Below are 16,808 nucleotides of genomic sequence, written 5' to 3'. Positions count from 1 at the left end.
AATGTATCTAAATGCCTTACTGTATATAGGTTTGGTTGTTTTGTTTTTAAGTGCTGCTTCTTAATGAGGGGCCTAAACTTGGTCTTTCTGCTGTTGTGACAGAGAATTCTTAGAACCTACACCTGGGAACATGTTGGAAATGTAGAATCTCAGGCCCTACCCCAGGCTCATGGAAACAAAACTGATGTAACATGATCCCAGGGGGTCTGTAGATGCATCAAGGCTGCATTCTCCTGGAAGTGATACTGGTGATTCCCATGCACAATAAAATCTAAGAAGTTTTATTTAGAGCATCATTTCTTAGGTAGAAGTTCACTTTGAAGTTTGCAGGGCAGGGAGATGGTCAGAAAATTCTGCCCTGGAGAATACCATAAGGGTATAATTTATGCCAGTGGGGTGGAGGCAAGAGGAAAAGCAATTTACTGAGTGAAGTAGACCTGCATTTATTCTCCATCTCATCTCACCTCACCCTACCTGCCCCCTGCAAAAAAAAAATAAAGCAGAAAAGCAACAGAATAGTTCCAGAGCAGTCATACTTCTTTGTGATCGCCCATCTATGTCACACTTATTTCTACATTTAAATTGTTCTTTTTACTGCAAGGTTGTGTTCTTTTTGCCTTATTATAGATCGGAGGGCTGTAGCATCTAACATTCAGTGAATTGATACCTTAACATTAATATGAGTTAAGAATAGAAATACACTATTTTAAAAAGTGCTCTGATTTTCACAAATGATTATTCCACCTCTGATAAAAAAACTAAGGAAAAAATATGGAACATTTAGATTATCCAAAATGATGTAACCTGTTACATAGACCAGACTGATAGATAGTCTCTCAATTCTTCACCCTTGAGATACAATATAAAGCAGGAAATGGAGTAGAAGTTATGAAAAACATGGAAGCATAGAGAAATCTGTAAACCACTCATCTTCTTCCTCCCCAATTTTGAAGGCAAAACATGAACAGAGCTATCTGGACCTGCCATACAAGTTAAAACCATGCCAGGGAAGCGGACACAGCCCAGACAAGCACAAAACCAGATGACACAACTTAATCAATTTTGAAAGGTAATCTCCCCAAATTCAGAAACTTACATTTTTTGAAAGCCAATTCTAAAAGGATTCAAAGGTTCCTATAGAATAGAGACTGAAAACTGAAAACATTCAGTGTCATGGGGTTAGTTATGACACTTTTTTCTCAGAATGAAGAATGTGAGCCAAAATGTCTGTAGGAATGTAGAATATATGTAAGAATATTCTGTTTCTCTACTGAACTGCCAAGAGGGTCAGAGTCTTCAACTATTACAAAATATCTGGAACTAAACTGAAAATACCATCATCTACCTATATGTAATACTTACCACATATATCTTTGTATGTATATTTATATATTACATATATGTCTATATATATTTACACATATATTTGTGTATGTTTATATGTAGTTACAAATTTGCATGTTTATTCACATATATTTACATATATTGCACATATATATGTCTATATATATTTACACATATATATTATGCAAGAGAACACACTTGAGAATCATTTTCACTATGAAATTCAGAACCAATTAAGCAGAGGTGTAAAAAGGGATGAAACTGCCAAATGTATGGGAATTCTTGGGCTATATACTTTTGCACTGTCATCTGGAGTATTCAGAAATGACAAAACATGGATTACTATTTTTCAAGATGTTAAGACTGTGCAGCCTGCCCCTCACGTCCACGGCAAGAGAGGAAGAAGAGTGTGAGGGACAGAGATGATCTTGCCTTCTATTGGGTGCAAGAGCAATAGGATAGGGATAAAAAGGAACTGAAAGATTTTAAAAGTGGAAGGAGTAGAAGATAACTTGTAGTAATTTTTCTAAAACAACATGATCTACATCATCTCAAAGCCTGTTGCTTCCCAGGTGGCTCAGTGGTAAAGAATTCACCTGCCAGTGAAGTAGACACAGATGATGTGGGTTCGATCCATGGGTTGAGAAGATCCCCTGAAGAAGGAAATGGCAACCCCTTCCAGTATTCTGGCCTGGGAGATACCATGAACAGAGGAGCCTGGTGGGCTACAGTCCATGGGGTCGCAAAAGAGTAGGACAAGACTTAGGGGCTAAACAACAACAACAAAAATACTACTTTTCTTAAAAAAAAAAAAAATCTGCCTATATAATCTCAAAACACAGGGTCAAACCTATCATACCCAAAACACAATCCAAAATGTAACATGCTCATCACAGGCTAATTCCTGGGAAGAATCTGATGATGAAAGTGTTCCTTTACTAACATACTCTTTTGTTTGGCCAATCCCAAGGCAGGGCTAGAAAAGGAAACTGGAACAAGACCTTTTCAATCACAATAGGACCAGAGGTGACACAAAGTCCTAGAAATTGACCTTAAAATACTTCAAGTAAAATTATGGGGCGTGGTGGGACCCTTGGCCATATGAGCATACCCACCCAACCCTTCCTTGGGTCTGATTTCAGCCCAGAACACAGAACCCCTGTCCTTTGTAAGTGTTCATTCTGAGTGGCCTAATTTGACTTCATTCTGCTTGGGCTTTAGTCCAGTTGGCAGATGACCTTGTAGAAGCTGCTCTTTTTTGGCACCATTGCCTCAGTTGCATGGGATACCATCTCTGAAACTTTATCTTGGGTTCCCCAGGTTTTGCCTATTTTGTAGCATTGGTTTTCTCTTATATCATCCTGCTCCAAAGAAGTACTAAATACTAAAGCATTGATCAATTCCTAAGAATTAGCCAATGACTTGCTAGCAAATTTCCAACAGCTCCTTGCCTTCTTCCTACCTCCCTCCAAAATGAGTAGCCTCAGAAGCCAAAATGTAAGCAAATGTAAGGAAACTCTGTGAACACTGTACACATGCACCGTTTTCTCTTGCAGGTTGGTCTTTATAGAATGAAATGAAAGAACTTTGATATTTATTATCTGAAATAGGTTTAACATTTGGAGAAATGTGTTTAAACACATAACCTTAGAAAGAAAAACAAGCTGATGGAACAGAGAACTGGGGTAGGCAGAAAACAATTTTGCTGTGTGGGGGGCAAAGTTAGAAAATTGAGTCCTTCTGAGCATAAAGAGCTCCCAGGTGAGGTAAAAGTGAAATACAAATTGATTTCCAACTCTTCACGAGGGCCACTAGATATCAATTTTAAATATACATGATCACGATATCAATAATGAAGAAATCTTATATTTTATTTAATACTTTGGCCAGTCCAGCTCCTTTGAAGGGGTCACTAGTTTAGGAAAGAACAACAAACCATCATTCACCTTCCTGTAGGTTCATCGTTTTCCTAATTATTTATATTGGTCTTGCTTTACTCTTTCTGCAAATTAAGGGTTAGGGGAAGGGTTTCTATATTAAATCAGTAATGTCTGGTTCTTATCCAAATATTCCACCTAATAAGGATGTAAATTCTCACGGACTGGACAACCACTCTGCAACATTCCTGAGAACTGAATAATATAATAATCTTGAAAGTCAGCAGAGTGGATTATCCACTTTTTTTTTTTCCTGGACTTGAACTTGTGACCTTAACAGTAGCGCTGCAAAAAAAAGCAAATGTGCTAAGCACTTTGCCAGAGTAACCTTCCATGTAGACTTTTCATCTTAAATACACACAACTGAAAAACAACTACAATTTTTGGAAAATTATGTACAAACCCAATACTTCCTTTGATTACATATAAATACAAATTAGCTATTTTTCCTAAAAAGTGGTTATAATAGTAAATAAATACAAAATAAATCTGACCATTATACTTCATGTGCTGGGGCTGAACCCATATAAAATGTACAACTAAATACATTTTAAAATCTTTAAGGAATAATTCTCTGATTAAAATATTTGTTTTCCCAACTTCTTTTCGTAGATATAAATATATTTTCAAAATAGCTGTGTTTTTCTTTTTCTCCATTCCATTCCATAAATAAAGTCTTCATTGGGAAATATTAAAGTGTCAACTTGATTTTTTTGCTGTTTTTCTAATATATATATATATATATTTATATTTTATTTTGCTGTGCTAACGACACCCACAACCCTCGACAACCATGTCCTGATAGTTCTTTAATACCACCTTCTCATTCTCATCAAGGTACAGCATGGAGATGGCGCTGAGCTCTGTTGGGACACAGCATGCCTTGGGAATCTTAGAGTTAACTGAGTTGACCAGAGTTTGGACAATGGCATGATTCGTGGAGTTAAGGTGATCGGCCAGGGGAAAAGGGCACTCCCCATGGCAGTAAAAGGCATGATACCCCGGCGGTGCAACGATCCAGTCATTCCACCCCACATCACTGAAGTCCACATATAAAGGGTGTCTCTTACAGCTGGACTTGAGGCGTTTCCGCTGTTTGTGTTTTGCTTGCCGCTTTTCTCTTCTGTGGAGAGGGTGTCCTTTCCCATCGTGGCCAAAAGTGACAAGCAAGGGCCTTATCTGTGACCAGCTGTGCTCATCTTGGTGCAAAGACCTGCTAATCCGCACATGCCTCTTGGAGGCCCCATGGCTGTCCTCTGGGTGGGCTACCTCCACCACGAACCCATGGTTGGTGAGCCCCTGGGCGGTCCACCTCATCACGGCGGGGGTGACATCGAAGCTCTCCCACCTACTGGCATTCTGAGTCACCAACCTGGTGTCCAAAAGTCTCGTCACAGGGAACTTGGAGTTAGCTGTGGCAGGTTTTATAATTTCATAAATATTAATTCGGTGATGGAAACTGCTATTGTTTTCCAAAGCTTCGGGCATATGTTTCCGAAAGACCTGAAGTTCTGCTGAGGTGATAAACTCCTCAGTGGGGATAGAAGTTAAATTAAAGAAGAATCGCCGGGTTGTTTTCCCACTCATTTCCGGCAGTTCTTCCAAAGATTCTAATTTGATATGAAAAAGTGGAAAAAAAGAAAAAGTGTTCAGTAAGGCAAGTAAGACAGTCTGATTGTATATAAGGATTTATAAACATCACTTCAGGGTTTGATTCAACCCATGTAACGTCTGCAACCAGAAAATTACAATTTCCCCTTTAGATAAAGAAACTATCCTCCCTTTTCCATACATTTATGTCAATACACTAAGAAACAAATTTTCACAATTCATTGTCATTTTTTTTTAATCTAATATGTGAATACTGCTTCCAGGTGGCTATAATAATGGGGGGAATGGTGAAGCATTTCTTTGGAATTCACAGACTTTAGGGCAAAAAAAAAAGTCAGCACTGTAGTTAGTAGAGGCCTAATGAGTGAGGATTTGAGGAAATTATTGCATTTCTTAAAAAGAAAAAGGCTTTAATGTCAATCCCTTAAGCGGTATTCTAAAACATTACTCTGCAATTTAGATGATTTACAAATCTCGATATACAGATTTCAGTTTCCTAATTAAAGACTCTGAAACTCAACATCAACGATGACATTTTGCAAAGTACACCCTACTATTTTACTCAAAAGTCCAGAAACAAAGGCATTTACAAGGGATCTGCTTCTTTGGAAACCTAAGGGTGGAACTAGGACACTGTAGTAATTAAGGCTGGACAATTTCAAGAGAAGTTAACTTCCCAACTTTGTTCTCTAACCTCCTTATGACCTCAAAAATAAAAATCTCATTTCAGACGTTTTTGGGAAAAAATGATTCTCTTCTATTTATAATTCCTTTATCTTAAAACAAAACAAACAAACAAACCAAATATTTATATACACACACCCAATAATAGGCTACAGGATACAGACAAACCCCCTGCTAAATTTATGAAAATTTACAGAAATGCCATTATGATATTCATGATGTAAGAGATAATCTAAATACAGAATAATCATTTTGTATCTATTATCATTATTTTAAAATAGTCATTTAAGTGGGCTATATGTAGAAAATTCTTCCTGATTTAAAATTCTAGAATTTCAATTTTAAGTACTGCTTTTTGAACAAACAATATAACATAGCACCTTGAATGTTTAGTCTGCAATTCATAAAAAGTACACATTATTATTAAATTAATAGTGAATAGCACTGGAATTTTGAGATATTTGGGTTTACTTTCTTCTAGCTTTACCACATCCTGTCATTTCACTGTCAACAAATTTTACCTGCTTCATTCAGGATCCAACCTGAGTGCCAGCAAAATCAATTTAGCCACAGTTCCATGTCATCACCATAAGAGGAAATCATTTTTCATTGATTTTATAGTTGTATTTCTCCTAAACCAAATAGCTATTCATTGTTCACAAAATCTAGGTATCTTAGCAAAGGATAATCAGATCATTCCCTCAAAGGTTCTACCTTACAAACCTTCATCATCAAAGCAACAGTCATTACCGCAAGCTAAGGTCAACAGGGGTGGTTTACACTAAATTAAGGAGGAATGCTTTAATGGTATGCTTGGGAACTTTAACCTTCATGCAAATCACCTAGGACACCTTAACTCTTCAAATGCAGATTCTGATTCAACTGGTGAGTCTGGGGTGGGGCCTGAGATTCAGTATTTCCAGCAGCTCGAAGGTAAGGGAATGCTGGAAGCTGGGGAACTGCTCTTTGAGCCTAAAGGTTTTAAAGAATGCTTTTCATGTTCAAGTATAAACTTCCAGAAACAAAGTGCCTTTTTTGTTAAATAATATAAAGATGAACAGAAGAACCATTAGTGTTGGCCAAGGAGTAAGAGTTGAAGCCATGGATGAGTAGATCTAAAGCTCCTCTCCTTAGACATGGACTAACCCACACCTGTAGAGCTATCTTTGGGAGAGCTCTAAATTCTGCTGCCTGGCTAATGGTACTTCAGACCAGGCACTATTTTAAAATAACCCTCCCACCAATCAACCAGAGCCCTCCTCCAATATCAAGGATTGTGTTTACCTCCTGCAATTCAGGAGCCCTCTGATGTTTCCACTTTTGGCAGAGAAGCTACCAGAGAAAACAAGAGTGATGTAAAAATCAGCAGTGTCCTCCAGACACAATGACCCAAAGCCAGACCTGGCCCCAAGCAACTGACTTCGCTGATCTCAGAACACAGGAGTTTCTTGCTCTTCTTAAAGAGGGGAAGGAAAGGCACATTATCTGGGGCCTTTGTGGAACAGCTGTATTGACAAACAAGCCCAGAAAAATATCACACACAGCCAGGAAGAAGATGAACAATCTCTCAGGTAAGCATGAGAAACAAGTAAATGAAGCAAGGAGGATGGGTATAAAAGAGGCATTAAATAGAACAATAATGAATGTATGCTCAGTCATATCCAACTCTTTGCATCCCCATGAACTGTAGTCCACCAGGCTCCTCTGTCCATGGGATTCCCCAGATAAGAATACTGGAGTGGATCGCCATTTCCTCCTCCAGGGGACCTTGCTGACCAAGGGATCCAACTGGTGTCTCCTGCATTGGCAGGCAGATTCTTTACCTTGAGCCACCTGGGAAGCCCAAATAGAACAATAACCCTCCAAAAGACCAATGTATTACTGAATTATATAAAACTCCCACAATTCAACTAGATTTAACCTATTAAAAGGCAATATCAGGAGCTCCAAAATCTCATTGGAGGTATTAATAAGTGGCAAAAGAAGACTCACTTAGCAAAGGAAAAAACTTGACACTATTAAATATTAACTAGTAATGTGAAGATCTTTCTCCAATATTGCAGCTTCATCTCAGTCAACCTAATCCCTACCGGACCACTATCCCTTCTCAATTCAAAGACCTCTACAAGACTCCTAACTGCAGACTCTGGTCACAGAGATATGTCAGAAGATCACAGGAATTCCCAAACCCAGGAAAACTGACCAAAGTTACGGTACCCTCTCCTTTGATCTGCAAGGGAACATGAATTTTTTCTAGAAGGTAGAAAAAAATCTGAACTTTTTGAAATGAAATAAAGTTACAAATCATCACATCAAGCCTGGGGATTCTGAAAATAACGGAGCACTTACCTAAGTAGGTATTGTACATTTCTCTGAGGTATATGTAAATAATCTTTATTGAATAAGCTGCACTTGCCAAGGGATCTGAGGATTCCAGAGTATTTTAGATGTGGGTCCCTGAACTTTTAAATTCTTAATCAAATAAATGGAGCTATGGGTGCAAAAATGTGGGAAAGTAAGGGAAAATATGGTAAAAATGACATTCAACCTCTCTCCTAAAAGCAAAGTTCTAACTTAATCATCTACACTGTCAGTTATTCATCTACATCAAAATAATCCAAAGATAAGACTGAATTCCCACAGCTAGCCTAAGCTCATTTTGACTTCCTCTTCCCTAGACCAGGGGAGAATATGAATTACCAGGGTAATATGAATTACCTTATGACAGATCAATTAGAGAGAAACTGTTACTAGCTCCATTTTGTAAATGAAGTAAGTGGAGCTCAGAGAGGTTATGTGACTTTCCTAAGGTCACAGTGCATAGCTATGCAGTTGAGCCTACGGTAGGCCCCGGGTTTCTGGCCACTAGATGGCACCATCTAACATGGGGGAGGAGTCAAAAACTCAAGCAAAAGTCAAAACCAACAGAGGCAGATTTATATTTAATACAAATAAATCCACAGGGTGAGCTCTGTCCCAGTTAAAGGAATAGAAATGATGGAGGAAGCAGACAGAACTAAATAAGCAGAAAAGTAAAGTGGCAGGCACTGGGACATGCAGATCTTGTTTGGAACCACTGATATTCATTCTGTGGCTGTCTTTTTCTTTCACAGTATGATGAGTTTTAGCAAAAAATGAGTTGTCATTACGTTTTGAGAATTTTGCAGCAATCTTTGAATAAAAAATGTTCTTTTAGAAAACAACAATGAAAACCTGCAAATGTTCTAGCTAGTCAGTAAGGTTGGAAATTATTGTCCTGAAATAAAATGAAAGTAGTGGAGATTAAAAAATAATCATGTCCAAAATATAAAATAATGATTAGAGAATGTATATATATATACAGAAACAGAGAGAGAATTAATGCATCAAGGAGAAAAAAAAAAGATTAAATACAAAAGGTTCAAGTGAATCCTTTAAAAATTAAAGACAACAAAGGAGATGGCAGCTAAAAGAGAGAACATGGTCACATTCACTAACTCTGATTTGGCCTCTGCACACCCTTAACTCCCAACACCTGTGGAATGACCCAGGGCCCTCTTACTATAAGTTGCCTACCTGGTGAAAGATACAAAAGGTCAAGTCTTTAAAAAAAAGACAAAATAGCTCAATGAGGAGGGATCAACAGGGAACAGAGAGGAACCACTAAAAAAGCAGCAGCATGTAAACCATTAGTTCAAGAACTCTCTGGGCACCAAAGAGAGAAGAGAGAAGTCGCTCAGTCATGTCTGACTCTTTGCGACCCCATGGACTGTAGCCTACCAGGCTCCTCAGTCCATGGAATTTTCCAGGCAAGAATACTGGAGTGGATTGCCATTGTCTTCTCCAGGGGCACCAAAGGCTCCATCTATGAGCATTTCCCAACAGAATGCCTGTTCCACATAAAGGAGGCCTTTCCAATTCACGCTGAAATACCTGGGGACACCTGGGAAGCATCCCCAGATGAACACTGGTTTGGTGGGTATATGTGTGCAAATCCTTTGGTTGTACTGGGAATTTGTGTTCATACTGGGAATCAGTGTTCAATTGGGAATCCAAGTGTTGTACTGGAAATCAGTGTTCCTTCACAGGGCAGTAGTTGTTTCCTGAACTTTCCTTTTAATTGGGTATTTTCATGAAAATTACATTTGTAGAAAATAGGTTAATCTTTAAGTCAAAGCTTTAGTCATAGAGGCAAATAATTCAAGTTATTTCAGGCAAAAAGAGAACTGTGTCCTTCAGAGTCTGGAGAGCAAGCACGTGGTCCTTCCATATTCCAATCTGACAGGAAATAATACAGATTTTTTTGCAGGGCCAATGAAGTCAACCAGTTTCAATGTGCTTTTAACTATAAGCAAAGCAAAGAACATTTTCCAGTTAAAAGAAGTGATTTTTTAATCCTCAGTGGCAGTTCTGAAAGGCGTATGGGGCTGAAGTACTTTTTAACAACTTTGAAAAAAGAAAATGTTTTGCAGTACTTGGGCTCTCCCAAGTAAAAGCTACTGTAGAAAGTACTAAAGAAAGTTTAATAGAAATGACAACTGATCATTTCTGTGTCTAAGCACCTACAATGTGGATCCATTATCTTCTCACATGGGTTGAAAGAATGCCACCATGATATTTCTTGTCTTGTATTTCACCAAATCACCCAGATCCTGCCCACAAATAAAACCAACAGGTAATTCTTGTAATCGGATCCTTTGGTCCTTTAATAAATAAACACCTATGAAGATTCTAGGAACCAAATTCTGCTCTTAAACCCTAAGCCTTAATCACATGATTTACTAAAAGACTTTTTAGTGTCACGCATGGATGTTTTATAAACAAGAATATTTACAAAAACCCAATTCTGGGTTATACAAAAATGAACTGGTCTTCAAAAGAAGGGCCATTTGTAGCATACTGATTATATGCTAGTCATAACAAGAAAAGAAATGGGTTTGTTAAAATTTGGGGCAAACATTACATTGCTTTTTTCTATCATCTAATTGCATTAAAATCTGAAGTTATTACAAATTGATTTTAAGCAAGTTGGTAACTTTTGTACTATTTGGCACATAACACTTAACATGTTTAAAGACATAAATTCTAACTTATAAGCTCAAGTATGCTATTTAAGTTAAAATAACGCACTATATTAAGTTTGCCTGTTTAGATTTGGTCAAGGCACTTCAAGAGGAAGGAGAAATATGGAGACTTCACTGATGGGATTGTCATGCAACTGAGTATTTTTAGGTGTCAAATGTTTTAAATGATCTATCTTCCTTTTAAGTTCCAAGAGACACACAGTACCTTCTTGGCCTTAAAAATAAAGAATGATTTCCTTGCTATATCTCCAGGAGAGGTAGCCAAAATAGCAATTTGTATTACTTTTCTATCCAGAAAAACAAATCTAATCAGCATCAGTTGGGAATGATGAGCTGGATCTAAAATCACTCCAAGGTGGTGATGATAGAATGTACATGAACAAAAACATTTCTACAAGACAACAGACAACTTGTGCTTTCAGTAGATGAAACTTGAAGAAGTAATATGAGATCTTTCTTCCTTCCAAAACTAATTTCTGCTAGCAGAGAGCACCTCCCTTAGAAACGTGCTGAAAAATGAACTGATTATCAATTCAATGTCCCCTTCATTAGGTATAGCTGCCTTCATGAAGTAATGTAACCTGCCTTTACAACCCCTTCCCACTATCAACTGCTGTTCTCACAGTGTAAGTCTTCCACACTGGGAGAAAACGCCTGGCTGTGACACTACTGATTTGCTTATATCAGAGCACAGATTTCCACTTGAAACCGACCACCTCGGCAGGGCAAGGTAAGAAAAAGGGAACTATATACTAGTTCTCCAATATTCTACAAGTGGCTGCTCTGTGATATACAACTTTGGATCCTCCTCTAGAACTTGAAGCAACCTGGGCTCTGTTTAGAATGTGTTAAGCCAAAGGAGCATTTAAAAGTGTAAAAAAAGAATTGCAGTGGAACGTATTTTTGAGTAATTGCCCTAAGAACTTTGGTACAACAGGTCTCAAAAGTTGCTCTAAGACATTTCAAATCCACTAAATGCCTTTCTGATGAAACAAGCAGAAATACCCTACCTTAGAAAAACCACATCCAGTATCATAAAAGAAAAAAAAAATCACATTTCAATGCACTAAAAGGAAAACAAGCAGCTAGCTGCTGGAAAAGCTTTCATCTGAAGGCTAGCCTTGTCTCTGTTAGGAAGTTCTTCTCAGATTTAAGCAGAAGACAAGAAAGTCATTGTGGAAACAGTAAGATTGATTGGGGAATTGATCTCCCACGAGGATTAGATAGGGATTTGAAATCTTCCAAACCAGGCCCAGATCTACTGTACATTAGAAAGACTTTGGGGCCCTGGGCTTTGATTTTTCAATACTATCTCTGAAAATTCTGCCCTTGGCGCTGTCATGCCTGAAACCCTGGCTTAAGCAAGAGAAGCAGATTTATAGAGCAAAGGCTTCCAAACAGACGTGAAGAGATCCCAATCTGCCCCCCTCCTTCTCATTCTTCTCCTAAGGAATTCTTACACGTTTCGCAGTCTAGGGGCATGCCTTTTGCCCTCATCTTCCCCATCATTTGATTTCTCTCCAGTTCCTGGAGGAGGAGTCGCTCTTCTGGCTCCAAGCCAGGAAAAGAGTGCCGATTTACCGAAAGGGAATCCCTGGCTCTCCCGCCACACAGGCAGTGCGTGAAAGCCAGGTTCGGAAAGGTTCTTACAAACAGGGAAATGTCTGCAGCGCCCGGGCCAAGCTGCCCTGCCAGGGATGCCTGCAGTCTGCCCACGGCGGGGCGCTTTGCCGGACGACTCCCCGCCCCCGTCTCCGCCCCCAAGCTTCGGCCCCGCGCCTCACCTTCGTGATGGAAGCTGCGCACGGTGTTGGCGAGGCTGGCTGCCCTCTCCAGCCGGTGGTCCGGGGCAGGCGCACCGGGTTGGCCCGAGTGCTGGCGGTACAAGTCCAGCATGTAGGGGGGCACCACGGCGTCCCTGCTGGGGGTGGGTCTCTGCTTCAGGCCGAACATGCTGAGCAGCCGCAACTCGAACTCGCTCAGGACGTCGTCCGAAGGCTGGGATGAGGAGCGGCCAGCAGACGCAGCGAACTTCCTCCGGCCCAGCTCGGGAATGAGGCCGGCCGCGCCGCCCAGGAGGACCTGGGGAAGCAGCAACGCTAGAAGACAGCGGGTCCCGGCCACCATGGTCGACCTGCGGACAGGGCCGATATTAGTCACGGAGTTTCCCGCCCAGCCCTCACCCCTTCCGCCCCCGCGGGCTCCCGCTCCGTCCATTTGCCTCCTCCTCCAGGGTGCCCACCTGGCTGACAACACTCGCGGGGATACTTAAGAGGAGCTGAAGCTCAAACGCTTGGGAGAATGGAAGAACACCTAGTTCCTGAGCCAGATGGCTATTCCCCGTTCCCATCCCATTCTCAACCCGTCAAGATTTGCCCCCCCACCGCACCCCACGCTGCGTCAGTGACTGTCACTTTTTTTTTTTTTTTCCTGTGACACTCACGCTGACAGCTGTATAGGGAACCTGGGAAAACCACCGCTTAGTCTCACATTCCTCCGTCCCCTAACCTAACCCAAACACACAGCGCTCACTTGCGTATAAACACGCACAAATGGTGCATATGACTTCCTTACAGGCACGGTATAGAACTTCCTGATACACACAGGGTCTGTAACTTCCAGAGCCAGTAAACTCAAGGACACAACTTCCGAAATCACTCGCAACCTGTGACCCGAACCTAACCTCAGAAATGTCAGGACAGGCCACTCCATCCCCCCTCCCCCCGCCCCCTCCTATGCAGTAAATATACACAAGTATCTTCCTATTAGGTAGATGATTGATATCTGTTAATTCACGTGTCAGTTCAAGGTAGCACGAAATAACTGCCCCCCTTGCATTCCTGGTTAAAAAAAAAAAAACAGGGAGAATCCCAACGTATAATATTTTCCTAAATGGGACCCGGCTCTGAGTAGAGAGAGCAGTTCTCCGGGAGAAACTTGAAGTTAAAACGGCAGGACGTACAGGTTGGCAGCTAACGGGTGAAATCCACGGGCCACCCTCTAGAAGGGACTTCTTTAACTTAAAAAAAAAAAAAAATCATCCAAGTGTTAACAGCCCTAATAAAATCCCGAAGAGGGAGAGGGAGGAGGGGCGGAAGAGTGCGAGCCAGGAGGGCCAAGCCTAAGGTCGCCAGGGGCGGTAGGATGTGGGTGTCCCCTCAGCGGTTCTGCTGCACGTGGACCTGTTCTGTTTACGTCCCGCCAGGCCTGGCCCCGGGAGGGGCTCAGCTGCTGCGGCCGCCGGAGACCCGCGCCCACCCCCAGCCCCGGCCCACGTTGTCACCTTTAGGAGACCGCAGACCGTCTAAGAAGCACGCGGGGACACGTCCATTGAAAGAGCCTCCACATGGAAAAAGCTCTGGCTGAAGGACCTGGCGCGGGGACCCGGTTCCCTTCCTTCGCCTCTTCCTTCTCCCGGGTGCCGGCCAGGCAGTCCCTCCTAGCACGCAGGGAGCGGCGTCTCGGGTCGGGCCCGGCGGAGAAGTGGTAGAGGCGGCGGGGTTCGCAGGCAGTGAGGCTGGTCCGCTGGGGCAGAGGCACCGGGGCGAAGTGGAGAGCGCAAGTTATTCTCCCTGCAAGTTCAAGAAGTCTCCAGCCAAGTGCTGACACACAACAACAGCGGGCAGGGGGAGGAGTGCAGAGCAGGGAAGGGAAGGGAGAAAGGAAAAGCTGGTGCTGTCGTCGTCCTTAGGAACCAGCGCCCGCGGGACGCGTGGCCCCGCGCTGGGCCGGCTCCGGGACTCTGGGGGCGAGGGTTGGGCGCTCGGCGCTAACTCCGCCGCGGCCCATGGCTCGGGCCAGCCATCCTGGGCGACGCCGGGTCCGGGGAAGGGCGCAGCGGCGATCTCCGTGCCAGGCGAGTTGCCCCCCCGCATCACTCTGCCTTCCTCCAGAGCACCCCCATTAGCGCTAGCCAGTTGAAACCACCGCGGCTCCGGCGCTCCGGCGTCCTCGGGCACATTCTCCGGCGAGTCGAGCCGAGTATCGGGCCGCTGAGGCGGGTGGCCGCACTCTCCCCTCGGTCTCTTCGCCCCCAGGCCAAGCCACTGTACCCTTTGTGGCCAGCCTGGGGTCCGATCACACTTCGGTCGGCGCGTTCCAGGTCCCCGAGCTCCGGTGGGAGGTGATCGGCATCGCGGCGCTCGGGCTCAGCGCGCCGGTCTTCGGCTCCGGCGCGGCCCGGTCAGCCGAGGCCACGGCGCAGCGGCGCGCACTGCCGGGCGCTCTAACCCGCGCGGGGTCTGCGGGCTCGGGTGCCTCTGAGTCCCCAGTAATCCGCGAGGCGCTCGCCCCGAGGTAGTTCGGTGGGCGGCGGAGCCTGCGGCGGCTGATGTCTGGCGGCAGCTGCCAATCCCGGGTAGGGTGTGGGAAGCAGAGCGGCGGGCGCAGCGCGAGCCGGGCGCAGCGCGGCGCGGCGGGGCGAGGACTCTGGCGGCGACGGCGGCGGTGGCGGCGCCGTGGCGCGGCGCTCGCGGCTTTTAAAGGGGACGCCGCCTGCCGTCTCCCTCCCGGCCCAGGCCGAACACCCTCCCCCTCGGTGGCGCGGCTCGCCGGGGATCCCCGAGCGGGCGGGAGCAGTGTGCAGGGGTGTGGACGGCTAGCCGGGCAGCCGGGGCAGCCGCGGCAGCCGCGGTGGGGTGGGGCCGAGGGCGGGGACCCGCGGCCGCCGGGGGGGCGCTCGTGCCTCCAGCCCCTGCCCTCAAAGGGGAGATCCGTCGGAGCGCCTGGCCCTGGCTGGGACTCCCAGGACGAAATCCCGAGGAATGCCAGGTCGGGCCTTATTTCCCCTCCTGGCCCGTTATTTAGCTTTCAGTTTGAAGATACTCCGTAATAGACGATTAAAGAACTCAACCAAGTTACAAAGCGTCTTGGCATAGGCGTGGGGTACACTGTTCTGTGTTTACCCGAGGTGAGAGGAGAATTAAAAGAAAACTAGAGATTGGATTTGCGTGTAACTTAAACTTTAACATTGATAGACATATGTATTTACATATGTAAATTTATTTATGTAAATGCGTTCTTTTATTCCAATAAATATATGTGTAATACACAAATATACACGTGTGTGTCTATAAATATATCAGTATACAAAAAATTTGTGCTACCAAAGCACACGTTTCTATATGTGTGAAATGGATTTCCTTCTACTATACGTGACATGCGCAACATGGAGTGTGTGTGTGTGTGTGTGTGTGTGTATGAAGAGAGGATGAGAGGGATTTTCTTTCTTTTTATGGTAGAAATCACTTCATGCCTTATATTTATCTCGCCTAGCTCAGGGGCAGGCCCTTAGCAACTGCAGAGGAAGGTGAAATAATGGCACAGTGTGAGCCGAGGGGACAGAACAGCTCTGGTCTGAGACCTTAGAACCTTCTGCCCCACCCACTTCCACCAGATCCCAGCGGCAGGTCTGTGACATGTGGTCAAGTGACTTGTTTTCCTCAGCTGAGACAGTCCCCAAATCTGCTGTACCACAAGTCCCAAGGCCAAGGCTTTCTGTCCTTTCCAGTATCCCAGGATCGCCCATGCACAGCTCAACCAGTTTACCCAAATAATCCCGGAAGCCAAAAGCAGAAAAGTTTTGGAAAAGGCCAGATGGACAAAATCAAGCTCGCCTGCACAGAACCTTCAGCCTGTAGAACAGAAAAAGTCTGAAGCAAGAGCTCATAGCAATCTATTATCCATGTGTATTATTTTTTCAGTTGGGAAGCTAAAATAATTGTAGGTTCCGCTCACGTAAATCGGATTAGCAACCCACAGAGGGGGAATTAGGCCCTAGCTGTTTCTGAAAGTATAAAGGTCAAATAAGGTATTTCTGAGGAAGCCTGCCTACCAGGAAAATAAATGGAGGGGGGTACAAAATATTCAGGAACATGGTACTTTTTTCCCCCCTGAAAATGAAACTCTATGGAAGCTGATTGCCACTCTGAATCATTGGACACCAAACAAGTTGGCAAGAGAACGTATTCTATTCACAGGCACTTTAAGTCACAAATGTTTATTGTGCTTTTGAAACTATTTCCTTCCCTATCAAGTTTGAGGAGTTAACAATTGTTTCTGTCATCAGTGAGATTTAAAAAACAAAACAAAACTTATATGAAACCTAAATCAGTGTGTAGCTCCTAAAGAGGAGGAGAAAGTTGACAGCTATTGAACATGCCTCAAGTGA

The 16,808-nt window shown here is 43.5% G+C and overlaps 1 protein-coding gene across 1 annotated transcript; it reads right to left on the bottom strand.

The window, feature by feature from the left end:
• Positions 1-3,190: 3,190 nt before the first annotated feature.
• BMP2 (bone morphogenetic protein 2) lies at positions 3,191-14,516 on the bottom strand. Its single transcript, XM_061436631.1, has 3 exons — positions 13,923-14,516; positions 12,424-12,773; positions 3,191-4,891 (listed from the first exon to the last, which is right to left on the bottom strand). Exons 2-3 carry the CDS (start codon positions 12,764-12,766, stop codon positions 4,047-4,049), a joined length of 1,188 nt encoding a protein of 395 aa, XP_061292615.1. The 5' UTR covers positions 12,767-12,773; positions 13,923-14,516; the 3' UTR covers positions 3,191-4,046.
• Between the last annotated feature and the right edge of the window lie 2,292 nt (positions 14,517-16,808).

Source organism: Bos javanicus, chromosome 13, assembly GCF_032452875.1.
Source record: "Bos javanicus breed banteng chromosome 13, ARS-OSU_banteng_1.0, whole genome shotgun sequence".
NCBI classification, from domain to species: Eukaryota; Metazoa; Chordata; class Mammalia; order Artiodactyla; family Bovidae; genus Bos; species Bos javanicus.
This window is presented reverse-complemented; position numbering and strand designations above follow the sequence as displayed.